The sequence below is a fragment of the Scardinius erythrophthalmus genome (assembly GCF_964197995.2).
Source record: "Scardinius erythrophthalmus genome assembly, chromosome: 21".
Classification (NCBI taxonomy): Eukaryota; Metazoa; Chordata; class Actinopteri; order Cypriniformes; family Leuciscidae; genus Scardinius; species Scardinius erythrophthalmus.
The window spans coordinates 27,287,538-27,304,140 of NC_138241.1; the positions used below are offsets into that span (position 1 = coordinate 27,287,538).

Here is a 16,603-nt window from a genome sequence, read left to right on the forward strand (position 1 = left end):
GCTCCATTGAGAAGAGTGTCTGGTCAACTGTTTATGTTTGCTTGAAAGCAAAGAGCTACTGAATTGCAAGAAAGGATGAATGGAGAAAGATGCACAGATGAGAATGAAATGGAGAGATGGGATAGATGGGTGGATGGATGGAGCCTCCAGGTGCTTTACCTGGCTAATGCTCTCGCACACCGGTGGTCGTCCGCTCCTGGCGCCAGATGCAGGTTTTAATGGCAGATAAAAGCAGCTCTTATCTTTTATTCAGGTGTGTAGGTGTCCCCTGAGCATTTAGATACAGAGTGCTAAGGACCAAGGTGAAGAGTAAACAGAACACAAATCGCTGGTTCACGTGTTCCCTCACACACAAACGTTTGCCCGAGTAGGTCGAGAGACTATTCCATATGCATGTGGTGCTTTAGGCGGGAGTGAAGGGTCCTGCTGGAGAGCCGGGTAGAGGCCTGAATCCTCTGCCTGAAGGGGGTGTTCCTCCAGGCCATGCCATAGGAAAATGGATGTGATGAAAATCTAATTATCAGATTTTTATTTTTATAACTGCTTTCTGTTTAAAATCTGGTTGAGTGAATTGTAAACAGCCTTGGGTTTTAAATCATGTTGCTGGTCTAAAAAAATAAATAAATCCAAGAACCAAACCAATATAGCATTAGTCCTGTCATTATAAAAAAAAAAAAGGCTTGTGCTTATTTCTCTTCCACATAATGGGAAAGAATCTTTTTATCGATAATGATAATTAGACAATATTTTGCTGAGTGTGTTATTGTCTTGTTAGGATTGTCGTGGACAGCTGACAAGCAAAATAATCTGCCAATGGGGTAAGCAAAATAATCTTATATCAAACAGAAAACAAGGTTATTTTTCTTACCCCATTGACAGATTTAGCTTTTTTCAAGCAATAACTCTATTTAACTCTAAATAACTAACTTATTTTTCTGAAAACAAGACAATGATTTTTAACTTGTCTAGAGAATGCTTCTTGATTTAAAGGGGTCATATAATGCCATATTTGTACAAGCTAATATGATTCTTTAGGGTCTAAAATAAAAGTTTGTAATATACTTTTTACTAGAGGTGGGCATAGATAAATTTTTTTAATCTAGATTAATTTTGAAATTAATCTAGATTAATCTAGATTAAAATGGCTCATTTGAATTCTGCCGAAGGCATTCAGAATATGTGTGCTACCCAAATAATGACTATAAAAGTAAGTCTTTGAGAACGGGTTTCTCAAGCCAGGTGGCGCATTAGACCAGGGGCTCATCTCCTGTTTCCAAAATGCATCACAAACTGCTTGAGAAAGCTGTTCTATTCATAGACTGTAAAAAGTTACTACTGTACTGTTACCGTCCGTAGGCAACATTAGGTAGGCCTATGTTATTATCAACTACTATAGGCTATCAATTAGGGATGGGCGATATGGCCTAAAATCCATATTGTGATATACATTGCAGCCTCTTGCGATAACGATATTATAATAAAACCATTTCAGAACAGGTTACACAGACCCTGCTAAACAACTGCTAAAGGTTTTTATTTTATTTTTTTTTTAAAGGGTGCATGTAGTTTTGAGAACATATATTGTGCAAAACTGTAAGTATACAACATCATTTTGCAGATAAATAAAATTTAAGTACACTAGCTGCAGAGACTTAAGTAGGTCTAATGTTTATTATGGCTTGGAGCTTATGAAACCCCAAATTTAAAATTAGAATATTCTAACTGATGTCTTTTCAGTTAAAAAGAAACACAACAACGATTCTTTAAATCGGGCGCAGACAGAGATTATGTTCTACACCACTCAGATATATTGGGAATAATACGCGCGCGCTGGTATTCAGTGATATGTTTCGTTTTGAATTTGAGGTGGTAGAACGGATTAGTCGTGTGTTAACTTACCGAACTGTTACACCACACAGTCTACGTCGGACGGCTTAAATCCGAACCAAGTCCAAATAATGGATGTTGCACCGATCTTTTACACCAGTTCTAACTTTCAGCCGTGTTTACTTAAGATGACGACGAATATGATTCGTTGCAGCCGTGTCTTCCTCGCGGCCGCGGGTAGATTGCGTCATCATAGCTTGTGTAGCTTGAGCCAGCTCCCAACCCAAATTGGAGAATAGATTAACGGCGATATTTTTTTTATCGCGCGATAAGAGTCTCGCGTTAACGCAGCGCGTTAACGCCGACAACGGCCCACCACTACTTTTTACACAATTGTAAGTACCTTTTTCAATGTTCTCGTTTATAAAGCAGTCTGGTGAAATGAGTCGCGCAAACATGAAAGCATTGATGTTGATCGTGGGGAATATTCCCTTCGAAAACAAAACTCAGCCACTGCGTCTTCAGCGGTTCGGATTTAGGAACATCTAAATGACTGCTGTGTTCGTTATTACACCCAAGAACACCACAATCGCTTAGAAGCCATTCTGCTCATAGACAGTGCTCCAGCGTATCAACAATGACGCGCGGACTATGATGACAGACAGCTCGCTCAAGAGCGAGGGAGGCTCTGTGTTGAAACGCTGCTGTCAATCAACAATCGTGGGAGGGGCGTCCGACCGTGTGACGTCACAAGGTCGAACGGCTTGATTTGAGATGGGGGAAAACATATAAGGAGATTAAAAAAAAAACTGGATGGGTTTTTATCATTTTATGATGGTTGTGTACAGGCACTGCCAACACACATTTCAGTACAACCAACTTGTAAAAGTGCATGTAACATTATATGACCCCTTTAAGAATTTTTATATATTTAGACTGGAAACAAGACAAAAAAAATCTAAGGAAGAAAAGTATTTTTTGCAGTGTACAAACCAAGTGCTAATTGTCACAATTGTAAACATGACAGCTTTTTTTCCATGAGGGAGTTTAGCATCACAGTGGCTTGAAATTAGGTCAAACAAAGTCCTGAAATTATTCCAATTGTGTGTGCCGTATGCATCGGTCTTTCAGCCAACGTTCAGTGGGCCATCCTTGAACTTTTTTAGGTGCAGACGCGACTATTGCGTGGCATGAATTCCATTCGTGCACATGTCTAAATAAATCACTTTTTGTTTCCTTTCAGATCTTATGGAAGCTCTAAGAGGCATGCAAGAACTGGGCCTCCCAGCAGACGTTGATACTTTTAGTAACTATATTCTGCCATCTTTCCCATCAGTGGACAGTGCCCACACTTCTTTTAAGGTAATAATGCTGGATATACGTATGGTTTGTTGTGACTGTTCTGAAACACTCTAATTTGGGTTGATAATTGCAGGAGGCCGGTATTGACCTGGACTCAGATAGCTTGATTGCAGCAGAATTACGAACCGAAGCTTCACGTGGAAACTTCGCAGGGCTACTCTCTCTGAGTAAGCATTAGCTTCTATGAAAATTAACCTTCTTTTCTCTCTACCACTCTCTGTACATTTTCCACACTCACACACACAAACACTCTCTTATATGAGATTATATGTATGACACAGCTCTGTAGAGATTTTATTTTAGATGTGTACTCTGTATGATAGCGTTCATCACTTGGAGACTAATTGCTGCCCATCAGGACTACGTAGCCACTCAAACATACACACTGCAAGCAGCTGTGTCCCCATTAATCCTTTTAATCAGTGGTGTTCCGTTAAATTTCCAAGAGGTTCAGACTCTGTACAGACAGTACTTTCTTGGAATTGTTGTACATTTATATGTGGACAGCTGTAGTACTTGCCCATCCGAGTCAGAAATTATGACATCTCTAAATAATTTTCCCAATTAGAACTTTGTTTTTTATGAAATGTTCTTAACATGCTGAAATGATGATTATAAATGTAGACAAAATGTTCTTGTGTAAAGGAAAGGCGCCACGTCATTAATTTTTCACAAGCTTGGTGTAGTTGAGTGGCTGGAGTCATATTTTAATGAAAGTATCAATCTCTTTTGCTGCTCACCACCGTGTCTGTGCTGCTGTTGTTCAAATATCTGCATCATCTGAATGACAGGGTCCCCGCGGGTCCTTAAAAAGTCTTAAAACGTCTTAAATAAAATATACGTTTTTTAAGGTCTTAAAATGTATTAAATTTCACAAATTTTTGTAGAGTGGCATTAAATTTCATCTGGGCGGCATTAAATTTCATCTGGCGGAGTTTCTCCTTTTGTCGGGAGAAACTACCGGTATTTTCCATTTCACCAGTGCACGTCCCTGTCTAAAGACAGTAAAAAGTAGCGTGTGCCTATTGCACAGGCATCACACACCATTTAGGGGGCAGTGTTTTCCGTAGGCCTGTCATAGAAACAGACGAAGAAGTTTAGTGGCAGACGCGAGCTAAGATAGGGAAGTGCAAATTTAATGATAACTGGCTCAACGATGAGAAATATAGCGGCTGGTTACAAAAAAACGGCGGTATACGAAGTGCGGCTGCAAAGCCCTTGACGCGCATATGAAAGGGGAGAAGCACAAGCGCGATAGTCCAGGCAACAACTGTCCCCATTCAGCTGTTTGCCTACATCGAGATTTTTTATCCAAAAAGTCAAGGATAGTCTATCTACATACGTGACTTTCACGTTTCCATGGTAATCAGTCACCCAAATGCACGCAACCGCGCGGCCGCGCCGAATAATTTTCATAGAGGTCGCAATGAGTTCAAAACGGCAAAAAAACTCTTCACTCCTTATTCACAAAAAAGTCAAGCACTGCAAGTAAGTTGTCATCTATAATTCATGTGGTATTCGAATTGTGTTGCAAAATGCGGATAACTCAGCCTATTTCTCTTGTTGAATAATTAACAAGTTTTGTTGTAAATTTAAAATATTCACTAACTGTTTTTATTCGTAATATCTTTTATTTTCACAGATATATTATCGAAGCCCTTCAAATTAGAATAAACATGGTGATTGTTAATGCTGAATTTGTATTTTCATGCATTAACAGCCACTATCTGCTTGAATCAGGCAGTAATGTAAGGTTAGATTATGTTTACCATAATTTGTTAACACTTTACAATTAGATAAAATTTGTCTACGTTTGTCTAAAAGTTGTCTACAAACTAAGTTCTCTTGAAAAAGCCTAACTAGAAAGTTTGAAGTAGTTTTAAAAGGTTTGCAATTGGAAAGTTTTAGTAAGACTCTGCTAGGCTACTAAGGAAATGTAATTTTGCCAAAATAACAACTTTTATTTTAAGTAAATGTTATTTTTTAAATCAGCTTAATTCAGTGTGATTTTACCATATTATCATGCTTAACACTGATCATTTGAATAATTGTAATGCAATGATCAGATGCAGATATCTAAATCCGAGAATATAACGTTAGGTTTGGGCGGTTGGCCAATGGATTATTTATTTTTAACAGTGGATTCGAGTGACTAAGTGCACCAGATTAATGAATTTATCTTTAAAATGTACAAAATTTTCTTTTTATTAGCTTACTTTATTAACTAGTAAAATACATGATCAGGATTTTACCATAAGTATATAAAGTATAGTATACTTTTTTTATAGCCTATAAAGTATACGGTATACTGAACATCTGCATTTCTTTCTTTCTGTTGTATTGCTTTAAAAATAAATAGCATTTTAAGCCAATTAAAGGTGCTGTATGTAGCTTTTCAACCAAAACGAATAATTTTTTTATTGCCTGTGTGTGAAGGGGTTGTAATCTCACATTAAAATTATCCGCTTTGCGGGTTTTGCTATTACCTCTGAAAGCAAGTATTCTTATTTTTATGTGAAGGTCCCGGGTCGGATTTACCGCCAGTGACGTCATCTGCATGCGCGCTCCCGAGCCTCTCGCCTCGTCTAGCCTACTGACTTTGCACTCAACAGCGACGACACGGCAACTTATTACATGGACTAATGACTTATGCAACTTATGACATGTCTGAAAACACTAAGAAACGACCTGCTCCCAGCTAAACACCAACTCCAACACAAACTCCACATATTGATAAAAAACAAAAAGTTTTTTCTGCTGAAGCTCGTAAGGCCAGACGTGAATCGGATGAACTTCGGGTAAAAAACACGGATCAACATCGGCAGGGCATTTGAATAATGGAGAAACCTTATCTACAAACCTAGAATGTACATTTCCTGAAGAAAATGTGAAGTAGTGCTTGCAGTGGGGCAATTCCACGCAAAACTGTCACATCCATAACGCCAACTCAATACCATGGCATTGAGTTGGCGTTATGGATGTGACAGTTTTGCGTGGAATTGCCCAGTGGCAAAATTTGGCACGGTTGATAGGGTTCCATACTTATCATGGTACGAGCATGGAGCATTAGTTCAACGTCAAGCTGATAAAAGTAGCCTATTATTTTAACGTTGCAGTGGGAGTTTACCTGAGTTTCCAGCATGTTGTGTGATGCTTTGTGTGTTACGTCCGGTTGCGTCTCAGTCTGGCCGGTACCCACAGTGCTCGCTCATAAATTCGAGCACGCGCTTGTAAACTTATTGGTTGCAATCTGAAACATCACAGCTAGAGGCCGCTAAAAACTACATACAGCACCTTTAAGGAAAAACCTGTCAACAAGCCTGAAAAAAGAATTGGTAGTTATTCTGTCCCCCTCACTTTTGAAATGATGGCTAGGCTACGGCCCTGAGGCTAACATTACAGCCGCGTTGGTGTCTTTGGGGCACCATTTTACATTCTCCCCAACTAATACACTGAAGGCTGAAATGCTGTGGGTTTTGCACACGGTTAGCCGACATCACTCCTATACATCCAACAAAGACATGAGCACTTCAGGGCAATGTTCCCTGAGGAATGTGCAAAAACATTTAGTCGTGGCAGGGACAAAACCTCTTCTCTTACTCGATTTGGACTTGTTCAGTATAGGGCTGGGCGATATGGCTGAAAACTGTATCACGATATAAGTGTTTCATATCGGTCGATATCGATAATTATTGATATTTTTTATGACATATTTCAAACAAGGACCATTCCAGGAGACAAATATATTACATTTAAAGATTTTTTATTTTAAACTTAACCTACCTCTGATTATAATCCCATCAGTTATAAAGGCAAAAATGTCAACACGACCATGGAAAACACTAGTCAATAATTAGTCTAAAATCACAATGAACACTTAACAATTATCTCTTAACATTAAGGTGCAAAATTAAAGAAAACGTAAGAAATGCTTAATAAAGGGGTGGGTGATATGGCAAACATATAATATTATGATTCATGATTTTATCACGATTCTTTTTTATGTTGGTTTTACTATTTTGTGACTGTTTTTAAAATATGGACATTAGTTTGGCTGTAATGCTCAAAGCCTTAGGTAACAAAATGTAAACAGCAGACAGGGGCGAAGATAAAACAATGTTCTAATTATGTTCTTTGTTATTAAATATTAAGATCAAAGATACACATTACACGTACACAACTTAATATACAGATTAATAAACAGTGCTTTATGTTTTCAGCTACAGTAGGTGTATTTAACAGTAGCATTGACGAAAGTAATTAAATGAACAAATATGAAAATAAAACAAAACAGACTTCACTGTATAAATGATACATTGATACTTATTAAAGCTACTATTAAAGTTATCAGTCAAGAGCAGTGAATGATTTTCACTTTGCATTTTGTTGTTTTATTAACATTAAAGGGATAGCTCTGTTTACTGTTTGGATACCCACATTCTTCAAAATATTAATATTAGAAAATATAAGAAGGAAATTAATACAGGTTTGGAACAACATTAGAGTGCGTAAATAATGAGAGAAATTTTATTTTTGGGTGAACTATCCCTTTAAGGACAAGCGGCACCGTGTTTACTATTACTACTGTCTCTTTAAGAGCTGCGCGCGACGCGTCTAATTATACACGCATTTGACAAGCAGATTTTCTCTCAATTTTCTCAAGTTTGCTTTCACTTTAGACATATCCGACTAGTTTATGTAAACCTTGTGTGTATATAACAGTATTAGCACAATAAGACTCGAAATATAACTTAGTCCAGTATTCAGGCGCTGGTAGACAGGCTTTTAGTGCATCTGACCTTCACATGTACGCGCTGAGAAACGCACACGTTAGAACAGCTCATCAGCACGCGAATAACAAAGAAACTGACGACGGTCTTGCATAATTTGCAGACGGCATTGGTCTGACTACGGTCAGACTTGAAGTCAGGCGAGCTGACTTTTCCTATTTTATCAACAATCGCTGTATCACTCCACGCCGGTTCTGTTACTGAAGAATCCAACACGAGACAACAATATTGCGCAACCACACTGACTGGCTGTTAGCGTGTCACCCCCTACGTTGCAAGGTGACCAGAGAGTTGAGTGCCTTATTTGTTCTTTCCCCAAATTTGCTTCGCAACCTCTGGTTTCTTCCGACGAAGAAAAAAAAATTATCGAACGTTTTATCGAACGCATTTTTTATTGATATCGATTACGTGTCTATCGCGATACATATCGTTATCGTTTTATCGCCCAGCCCTAGTTCAGTACATAAAAAGGGGATTTCGTTGTCATGTTTGACGAAAGCATGAATTGGACCACCAAAGGCTATTAAGACTTATTTGCACTGTTGCTCAAATACAAATGTGCTTTGTTAACCTGAACACCCTAGAGTGTCATTTTTATATATATATTTTTTCCATGGTAATGGTCTTAATTTTTATTCTTGAAGGTCTTAAAAAGGTCTTAAAAGTCATTAAATTTGTTGATCAAAAATGTGCAGATACCCTGAATGAAGCACTCGTTTTATCAATAATGGGGTGCCTTATGTCTTCAGTGGGGGAGAGTAGCAAAATACACAGAAAGGGCTTAAAAGAAGCGCATTTAGAGCTTGATAAAAATATTAAAGGATATAGTGCCGAAAAATCATGCTCAATTAAACTGTACAAATGGAACAACTGTTGTAAATTGTCTCGCAGTACGGATAGAACCAATCCTGGGTCTGGAACATACATACTACATACAGACTGCATGCATGCATGCATACATGCATAATCACACTATATAAATATGAATATGAATATAAATATGAATATGAATAAGAAGCAAGGAAAAATGTCCAAATTAATCAACATTCAGTGGGTGCAGTAAAAAATAGCTTAAGTTACAATGTAAAAAAAAATCATAAATGAGGTGAAATGTCTCTGCTTTCATGACTTTCACTTATATATTCTCACTCTTGCAGTGTCTTCACCTGCTCTCCCAGCCATTGACCTCAGTGCTTTCAGATCCAGTCTGATCTCTGGATTCAGAGGGTGAGTAACGGGAAAAAAAAACTTGTGTGTGCGCACGGAAAATGTTCTGCCTTTTGGCTAGACAGCCACTCATTCGTCATCTCATGCATATGGACGCAGTCATCTCTAGCCCAATTACAGCATGGGAAGAATGCAAATAGAGTTTGTCCTTTTTGTTGTTTTGCTTCTGATGCCTCTCTGTCCAATGCTGAAAGATTACTAACTACCCTGACTGCCACTGATAGCGAGATACAAGTGCTCACATTTTACCCATCAACTTGGCTGGCAGCGTTTGTTTTTTGGCTAATTCCCCCAGACAATCACCTCATTGCTCACACATACTCATAAACCTGTCATGGTATTTTATTTATCACATCATTTTCTCATGGTATCACTTAGTGCACTCACTCAGCTTAGATCTAAAATCAATCCCATCATGCACAATAGTTAAGGACCAGCTTTGTTTTTAACTCTGATTTGAACACAGAGGCCGTAGGGTAGCAGATGCTGCTGTCCTCTGTACTTAGCAAAGCATTTAGATGTGAAAGAGGAGCAGGGAGGTTGCCGGCAGCGATGGATGTCAGGTTTGTAATTGGGGTTGTCAGAAGGGTAGAGGGGGTTGTCGGGGCCCTGTCTCCTTGGCGACCTGCTCTTGTAATAGTCAAGGTCACTAGATAATTTAATCATTAACCAATGTTGAATCTTTTTTCATTCCTTGTCTCCCTGCTCTCCGCCGTCAACATTCCCTACCAGCACTGCATCTTGATTTCATAATGTATGTGCATTTGCATATGTGACCACTGAGGCTCTAGAAGTTTTCAGAGCTATTTAAGATCATAAGATATAAATATATTATAATTATATTAAATTATTCTGAGTTTAATGGGATGTAGGGCTGTCGCTAATGATTTTTTTTTTGGTAATCGAGTAATCGGTCGATTATTTTGACGATTATTCGAGTAATCTTGATTTTTCGGGTGGTAATAAAAATAGACCTAAGCAAATACCAAAGCCTTTAAAATGACTTGAAATGCTTAATAACAATGAGGCAGTACCATAATGCCAATAATATTTGGTTCAAATAAAGTATCAAAAGCAAGTAATCATGTGGTTTCATTGAACAGCAGTTAAAGTGCGCATACACATAATATAAACAATTATCTTATGTACATTGTGTATTATGTCTGCAGAGGGCAACAACGGCCTGGTGTTACAGCAGATCAAATTGTTTAATTTTGGACAAATGACATTTAATTAAATTAATTTAATATTTAACATTTTGTCTTTGCTTCTGGCCTGTAAAAGTATTTTTTGTAAGAAATATTTTATTAAATGTGTGAGATCCTCTCCTTTGTTGAACTTTGGTATGTTTTTTGAGCTTAAGCACCAAAGTTATTTTAATCTACCTCCTTTTTAGTATTTGGCACATTCTATGGCCTTTCTGCTGTTTTTGACTTCTAATTTCTCTATATAAATTTTATAATTATTTTCTAGTTATGCGTAGCTATTAAATATTTTGACAAGTGCAGTCTCTATATAACTGTTTTCCTTATGCAGTAAAAATGGGTAACTGGAACAATAATGAACCGAAATCGTGGAGATTGATTGGTCAAAAGGTTTGCCTGCTATATGTTCTCACTGATCAAATGAAGCCCTGTCACACCAAATGAATACTTGATCTTGAAATCACTGTCTGGCAGATGTTAGATTTGAAATATTCAGTCTGAATGTGAGTCTTCTCTTATCCTCTACTGCCCCCTGCAGGTTTCATGATGTGGAGATCATGGCAAAGGTAAGAGTGAAGCAAGAGATTTTGAGAGGGATTATGGAAAACGAATGAAAAGAACCTTTGTTTATGTCACCTCATAATCTGCTGTTACAGATCACAGAGCTTCTATATAAAGACGCCCGGTTCAGTAATGCTGTCCCTGCAACTTCTGGTATGTGGCTTGTACTGTTTTTCACACCCCTTAAACTGCATGCAATTTTGTTTTTAAATAATTGGCTGTTCATATTCTGGTTTTTTTTTTTTTTTTTTTTGAAATGTGTTTTTTGTGTTTTTTGCTATGTTAACATTTTTTAAAAAAACTTTTCTGTTGATTTGAATGTTCCTGCACTCCTGCAGTATGACACATTAATTCATAGTACAATATTTACATCTTTCAAGTTTCAGAAAAATGTGATTTACAGTTGCTTGATAGAGTATAGCTTGCGTATGCTGCATATGCTACGCAAATGACTTTCTCTGTTTTTTTAAATGTATGTATATTTTTCATTTTTAAATGGCCATAATATTCATGATAATCCTTGCTGATAGCCAGTGTAATACCAGTTCTGGAGCTGTGGGGATGCATAGTACAAGACAAAGAGGTTGGGAAACGCGTGTCCTCTGAGCTGGTTTCACTGACGGTATCGTGTGTGTGTGTGTCTGTTGGGTTTCTGGCGGTGATGGAGTTTATCCTGACAGCCGTACTTTGCATTGAGTGTGTGTGTCTGATGCAGTCTGAAAAGTAGCCGTGTGCATGTTTGTGTGAGTGCTGTGTGCTTGCTGACTCTGCGCTGAGTTAACAGAGCTTCTGCGAGCGTCTGTCGTCTCGCTGCACCGGAGCAGGCCTCCGCGCTGGTGTCCGAGCAGGTGGGAGCGATAGAGACGGTCTCTCTGTCTCATCCCATCACTGTGCACAACGCAAATGTGTGCGTAAGGCTGTCAGCTGCCAGCCACTTGTTAAAACAGACTTCAGTCAAATCTGGAGCAAAGCTGTGTCAGCACAACACACATGTGCAGTTTAAGAGCTTATTTGCTAGATTGCAATATTTTTGTTCTGGTTCTGCGGAAGCTCCTTTTGTGATTTTTTTTATTTTTTTTTATTTTATTTTTATATATAACTATTGATTTGTTTATTTAAAGCAGAAAGTGTCAAATTGGCTCTTCTCTCCTTTTGCAGAAAATGTGGCCTACTTCCTTTACAACCTGATCGATTCCATGAACGAGGGGGAGGTGCAATCCAAAGAAGAGAAGCTTAGGGAGTATTTCAGCCTGCTTAAGAAAATGGTACATCTGCAAACACACAAGCGTAGTGTCATTAACATTTTGGTCTGCCTGTTAAATCAAGTCTGTCTAGGACCCCATGGGGTAGCTGTTGTATGTACAATAGCATTCATTTTGGGGTCAATAAGACTTTTCCCCGGTAAGGATGCATTAAACCAATCGAAAGTGATCGTAAAGACATTTTATAATGTTACAAAGATTTCTGTTTCAAATAAATGCTGTTCTTTTGAACTTTGTTCATCAAAGAATCTGGGAAAAAAATCATGGTCTCCACACAACTTTTTTTTTTGTGGCTTTTTTTTTTTAAGCAAGTGCCTTTGTTAGCAAAAGAGACTTCTTTTAAAAACTAAACCCAAACTTTTAAAGGTAGTGTATAAAACTTATAATTGAGGGTATAGGCTAAGCTAGCAAGCTAATCAATTAGTGCTATGTTAAGCTAGTACACGGAGCATTTAGCTTGCGAAATTAAAAACTAGCTAAAAAACACAAAGAACATGAAATGTTTAATTCCACATCTAAAATTTTGATTATTTACCATTTAAAGAAAATGTAAAAATACTTTAGTCATCAGAAATGAAAATACTAATTTTGAAATAACTATGCTGTCTGGCCCAAATTAGTGTGTCAGTTCCATTAAGTTTTTATTTTGGTGTCAAGTTCTTTGCTTTATTTTTAGAATATCAACATCTCACTGAATATCTTCAGAGGAATCAGGAACATTCTGGAGTCCTACCATGTTCCAGAGCTCATCAAGGTATTTTATAATTAGTGTTTTTTTCAAGTATAATGTTACTAATGGTCATACCTGATTTTTTTTTTTTGTCTGGCAAATAAATAAATAAAAAAGTGTGGCCAAGGGCTGCGACATACGGTGCGGTTGCACTTCGGGCTACTGTCCTATCTAAATATAGCCAAAAATAAGTAGCCCAAAAAATCCCTTAGACTTCCATTGAAGGAGATACTGAATCAGTTTTGCATGGGCAAACACCTCTGATATTTTCTTCAAAAACGTTACAAAGCTAGGTTTAATTGTCTTATTCAGGTCTGTGATGGTACTGTTAATAGAGCAGTTCATAACTTATCTTTCAGGATGTCCTTGCTCTTGTGGATAAAAAGGAAAATGGAATGGCGGCTGATGTGGCACTGCTTAGAGTAAGTTTTTTTTTTTTTTTCTCAACCAAATGTGTTCAATACATCAGGTGAGCTGTTAGTCAAATATCCTCATGTTTGTGTCAGGGTTTGGACGGGAGACTTTCGTTCTTGGAGAAGACCCTGGCAGAGCTGAAAGCTGAGGGCAAGCCCGCCAATTCCACCCTAAAAAAAATTATCGCTCTCCTTTGTACAGAGGAGGTGAGGGCTATTCTTCTCATAAATATTCACAAGATTTGCTAGTGTTCTGGTCTGATTGGTTTTTATAGTCATTTATAGTGGTCAATTTAGTGGTCAACTTGAATAAAATGAACCAATTAAGAGTGGGGGCTTGGTCATTTTTAACTTGAATGTGCAAGGCTTCCTGTGTTAGCCAGTTATTTTAACTCTACAAAATTGCTTGATGTTGCAAAGTGGTATTTATTCATTATATTACTTTAATTTTTCTATCCTAATCATAAACGCACTGGTTTGTAGCTCAAATATCCGTACAGTTTACTGCACTTTATTGTTTTAGTAATTTACCTCTAGTGGCTAATGAATCGGAAGTCTCACACTTTCACAGGAAATAGCTTACTTTTCGCAAACAAAAATGTAAATCCAAAACCATCTATCCGTATTTGTGTATATATGTAATTGATTTTCCCCACAACTTTGACTCTCTCATCAGAAACTGGAGCAAGCTCTGGAGCTTAAAACTCAGTATGAAGCAGATATGACTCCCGCCACATATGCCATGCTCATCAACATGTGCTGTCGCCATGACAATGCTGAGGAAGCCCTCAAACTTAAGAGGGAATTGTAAGTTTGACATAACCATCATCAAACAAACATCCTTGATGAACTGTTCCTTTTATTGTCGACAAAGCAAAACAAGTAATAAAAATAGGCTTGATTTACTCCCCTCATGATTCCACACCCGTAAGACTGTGGAACATGAAAGGCCATTTTTAAGAGTGTTCTGGTTACTTTTTCCATACATTGAATAGAGATGGAGCTTCAAGCCTCAAAAAGGACACAAAAGCACCATAAAATTAGCAAGGATGCATTATATTGATTAAAAGTGGTGTATTAAAGATGTATAATGTTACAAAAATATTTCCATTAGTCCATTTGACTATTTCACATCTTCTTGTCACATCTAAATTTACATCTTTGCTCACTTATAATACTTGCATTCAGTGAGCTGTTAAAGTCTCATAAAATAAACAAATCGATAACACTTTACAATAAGGTTAATTAGTTAACATTAATGTATTAACTAACTTTAACTAACCATGAGCAACCCATATGTTTACTGTATTTGTTAATTTGTATTAACGTTAGTTAATAAAAATAAAGCTGTTCATTGTTTGTTCATGTTAGTTCACAGTGCATTAACTAATGTTAACAAGATTTTAATAAAATATTAGTAAATGTTGAAATTAACATCTACAGCATTTATTAATTTTTGTTAAAGTGCAGTTCATTATTAGTTCATGTTAACTAATGAACCTTATTGTAAAGTGTTACCATCAATTCTTATTGTTTTCTGGAATATTGCATTGTTTTTTTTATGCCAGCAATCTAGGGTTGATTTATCCATGTACATAATTAAAAAAAAAAGTGCCCTCTAAATCTTTATTGATGTCTTTAACGTCCCCTCCCTCTCACAACGACATCTCTTCTCTGATGATGTGTGCACCGGCGCGAGAACGGGACCATAATACCTTCCCTCCAGCAACCTGTCACTCACATGAAACAATTTTCCATTTAGTTTTCACGCCCACTTTCTATGATCCCTATGGTCATAATCAAGTCCCTCCCTACATTTTTTTTTCTCTCTTTCGAGAAGCCGTATCACTCGGATTTACATCACAATAGGAAAAAAGACAATCATAATTTCTAGTCCTGTTGACACCTATTAAGATGTGTTTTAGTCGGTCAGATCACATGTGGATGATGCTAAATGCAGGTGTAAATGGTCTAAAAAGTTTTGAGCTTGTCCACTTCCAGAGGTATTCGAAAACGCATTTGAATGAATTGCTTTCATAGTGTAGACGTTCATGTGGTCGAATAGTTCGAATGGCCTCAAAAGACTGCCTACTCTCCACCTACTGACCTAGTGCCTAAACATTATGGGAGAAACAATAGCCAGACGGGATTTAAACTTTTGTTGGCTGAAGACCAAAGTTTGGTTTAAAGACAAATCCAAATGTTTCTAACGTGCACTCACTGTGTTTGGCATGGTCTTGCGACTATCAGATCAGAAATGAAAGCTACTGCTCTGTTATTTATTTTTATTTTTTTGTCTCTGTTCACGTTTGTATATTTAAATTGCGTAAGCTTATTTCGACCATGAGATCGAAAGATCTGAAAAAGCCCATGCATTTACCCACAGATAGACCCTCCCCATGAAGAAGTCAGGACAAAAGTGGTCAAAACTGGACAAGAGATGGGTTAACACAACAGGTGTTAAAGGGATAGTTCACCCAAAAATTCTGTCATTGACTCACCCTCATGTCTTTCCAAACCCTTAAGACTTTTATTTATCTTCAGACCACAAAAGAAGATCTTTTTGATGAAATCTGAGAGCTTTCTGTCCCTCCATTGACAGCTACGCAACTGTATACTTAGACGCTTCAAAAAGTTCTTAAAAGTGATCTTTACGATAAAGATCGTAAAACTAATCCCTATGAATTGAGTGTTACGATGATCAGTGAATGATTTTTTTTTCCCCACATAATCACTATAGCAGGGGTGCCCAACCCTGCTCCTGCCGATCGACTGTCCTGCACAGTTCATCTCCAACCCTAATCAAACACACCTGTCTTTAATTTTCAAGCGATCCTGAAGACGTTAATTGTTTGCTTCAGGTTTGTTTGATTAGGGTTGGAGATAAACTGTGCAGGACAGTCGATCGGCAGGAGCAGGGTTGGGCACCCCTGCACTATAGTATATCAGTCACAGTTTGGTCATTTTGGAGCTTAACAACACAATCCTGATTTACTTTAAAGTGGCCAGGCTGTTTTTAAATATATCACCTTTTTTCTTGCATGATTCATGACTCTGTCATTTTTAAAGTAAATTCCCTTTCACAGCACAAAGTCAAGGAAACAGTTATTTACTCTTTCTTCTTTGGCGTTTCAGAGCTCGCAAGGACTCAGAGGTAGCGCTGGATGCTCAGAAGTATGTGGCCTTGGTCCGAGTGCTATCCAAACACGGCAAGCTGGAAGGTAAG

General features: G+C 37.6%; 1 protein-coding gene across 2 annotated transcripts in view; it reads left to right on the forward strand.

Annotated features, from left to right (window-relative positions):
- Positions 1-16,603, forward strand: part of lrpprc (leucine-rich pentatricopeptide repeat containing) — a 69,561-nt gene that overhangs the window by 13,735 nt on the left and 39,223 nt on the right. For both annotated transcript variants that reach the window (XR_014029113.1, XM_081351665.1), the window contains exons 12-22: positions 3,071-3,189; positions 3,263-3,356; positions 9,137-9,206; positions 10,950-10,977; positions 11,068-11,125; positions 12,131-12,237; positions 12,911-12,988; positions 13,324-13,386; positions 13,471-13,584; positions 14,054-14,184; positions 16,513-16,598. Coding sequence is in view for 1 of the 2 variants with exons in the window: in XM_081351665.1 (XP_081207791.1) it covers positions 3,071-3,189; positions 3,263-3,356; positions 9,137-9,206; positions 10,950-10,977; positions 11,068-11,125; positions 12,131-12,237; positions 12,911-12,988; positions 13,324-13,386; positions 13,471-13,584; positions 14,054-14,184; positions 16,513-16,598 (948 nt within the window). In the remaining variant the exon portion in view is untranslated. The remainder of the gene's footprint in view (positions 1-3,070; positions 3,190-3,262; positions 3,357-9,136; positions 9,207-10,949; positions 10,978-11,067; positions 11,126-12,130; positions 12,238-12,910; positions 12,989-13,323; positions 13,387-13,470; positions 13,585-14,053; positions 14,185-16,512; positions 16,599-16,603) is intronic.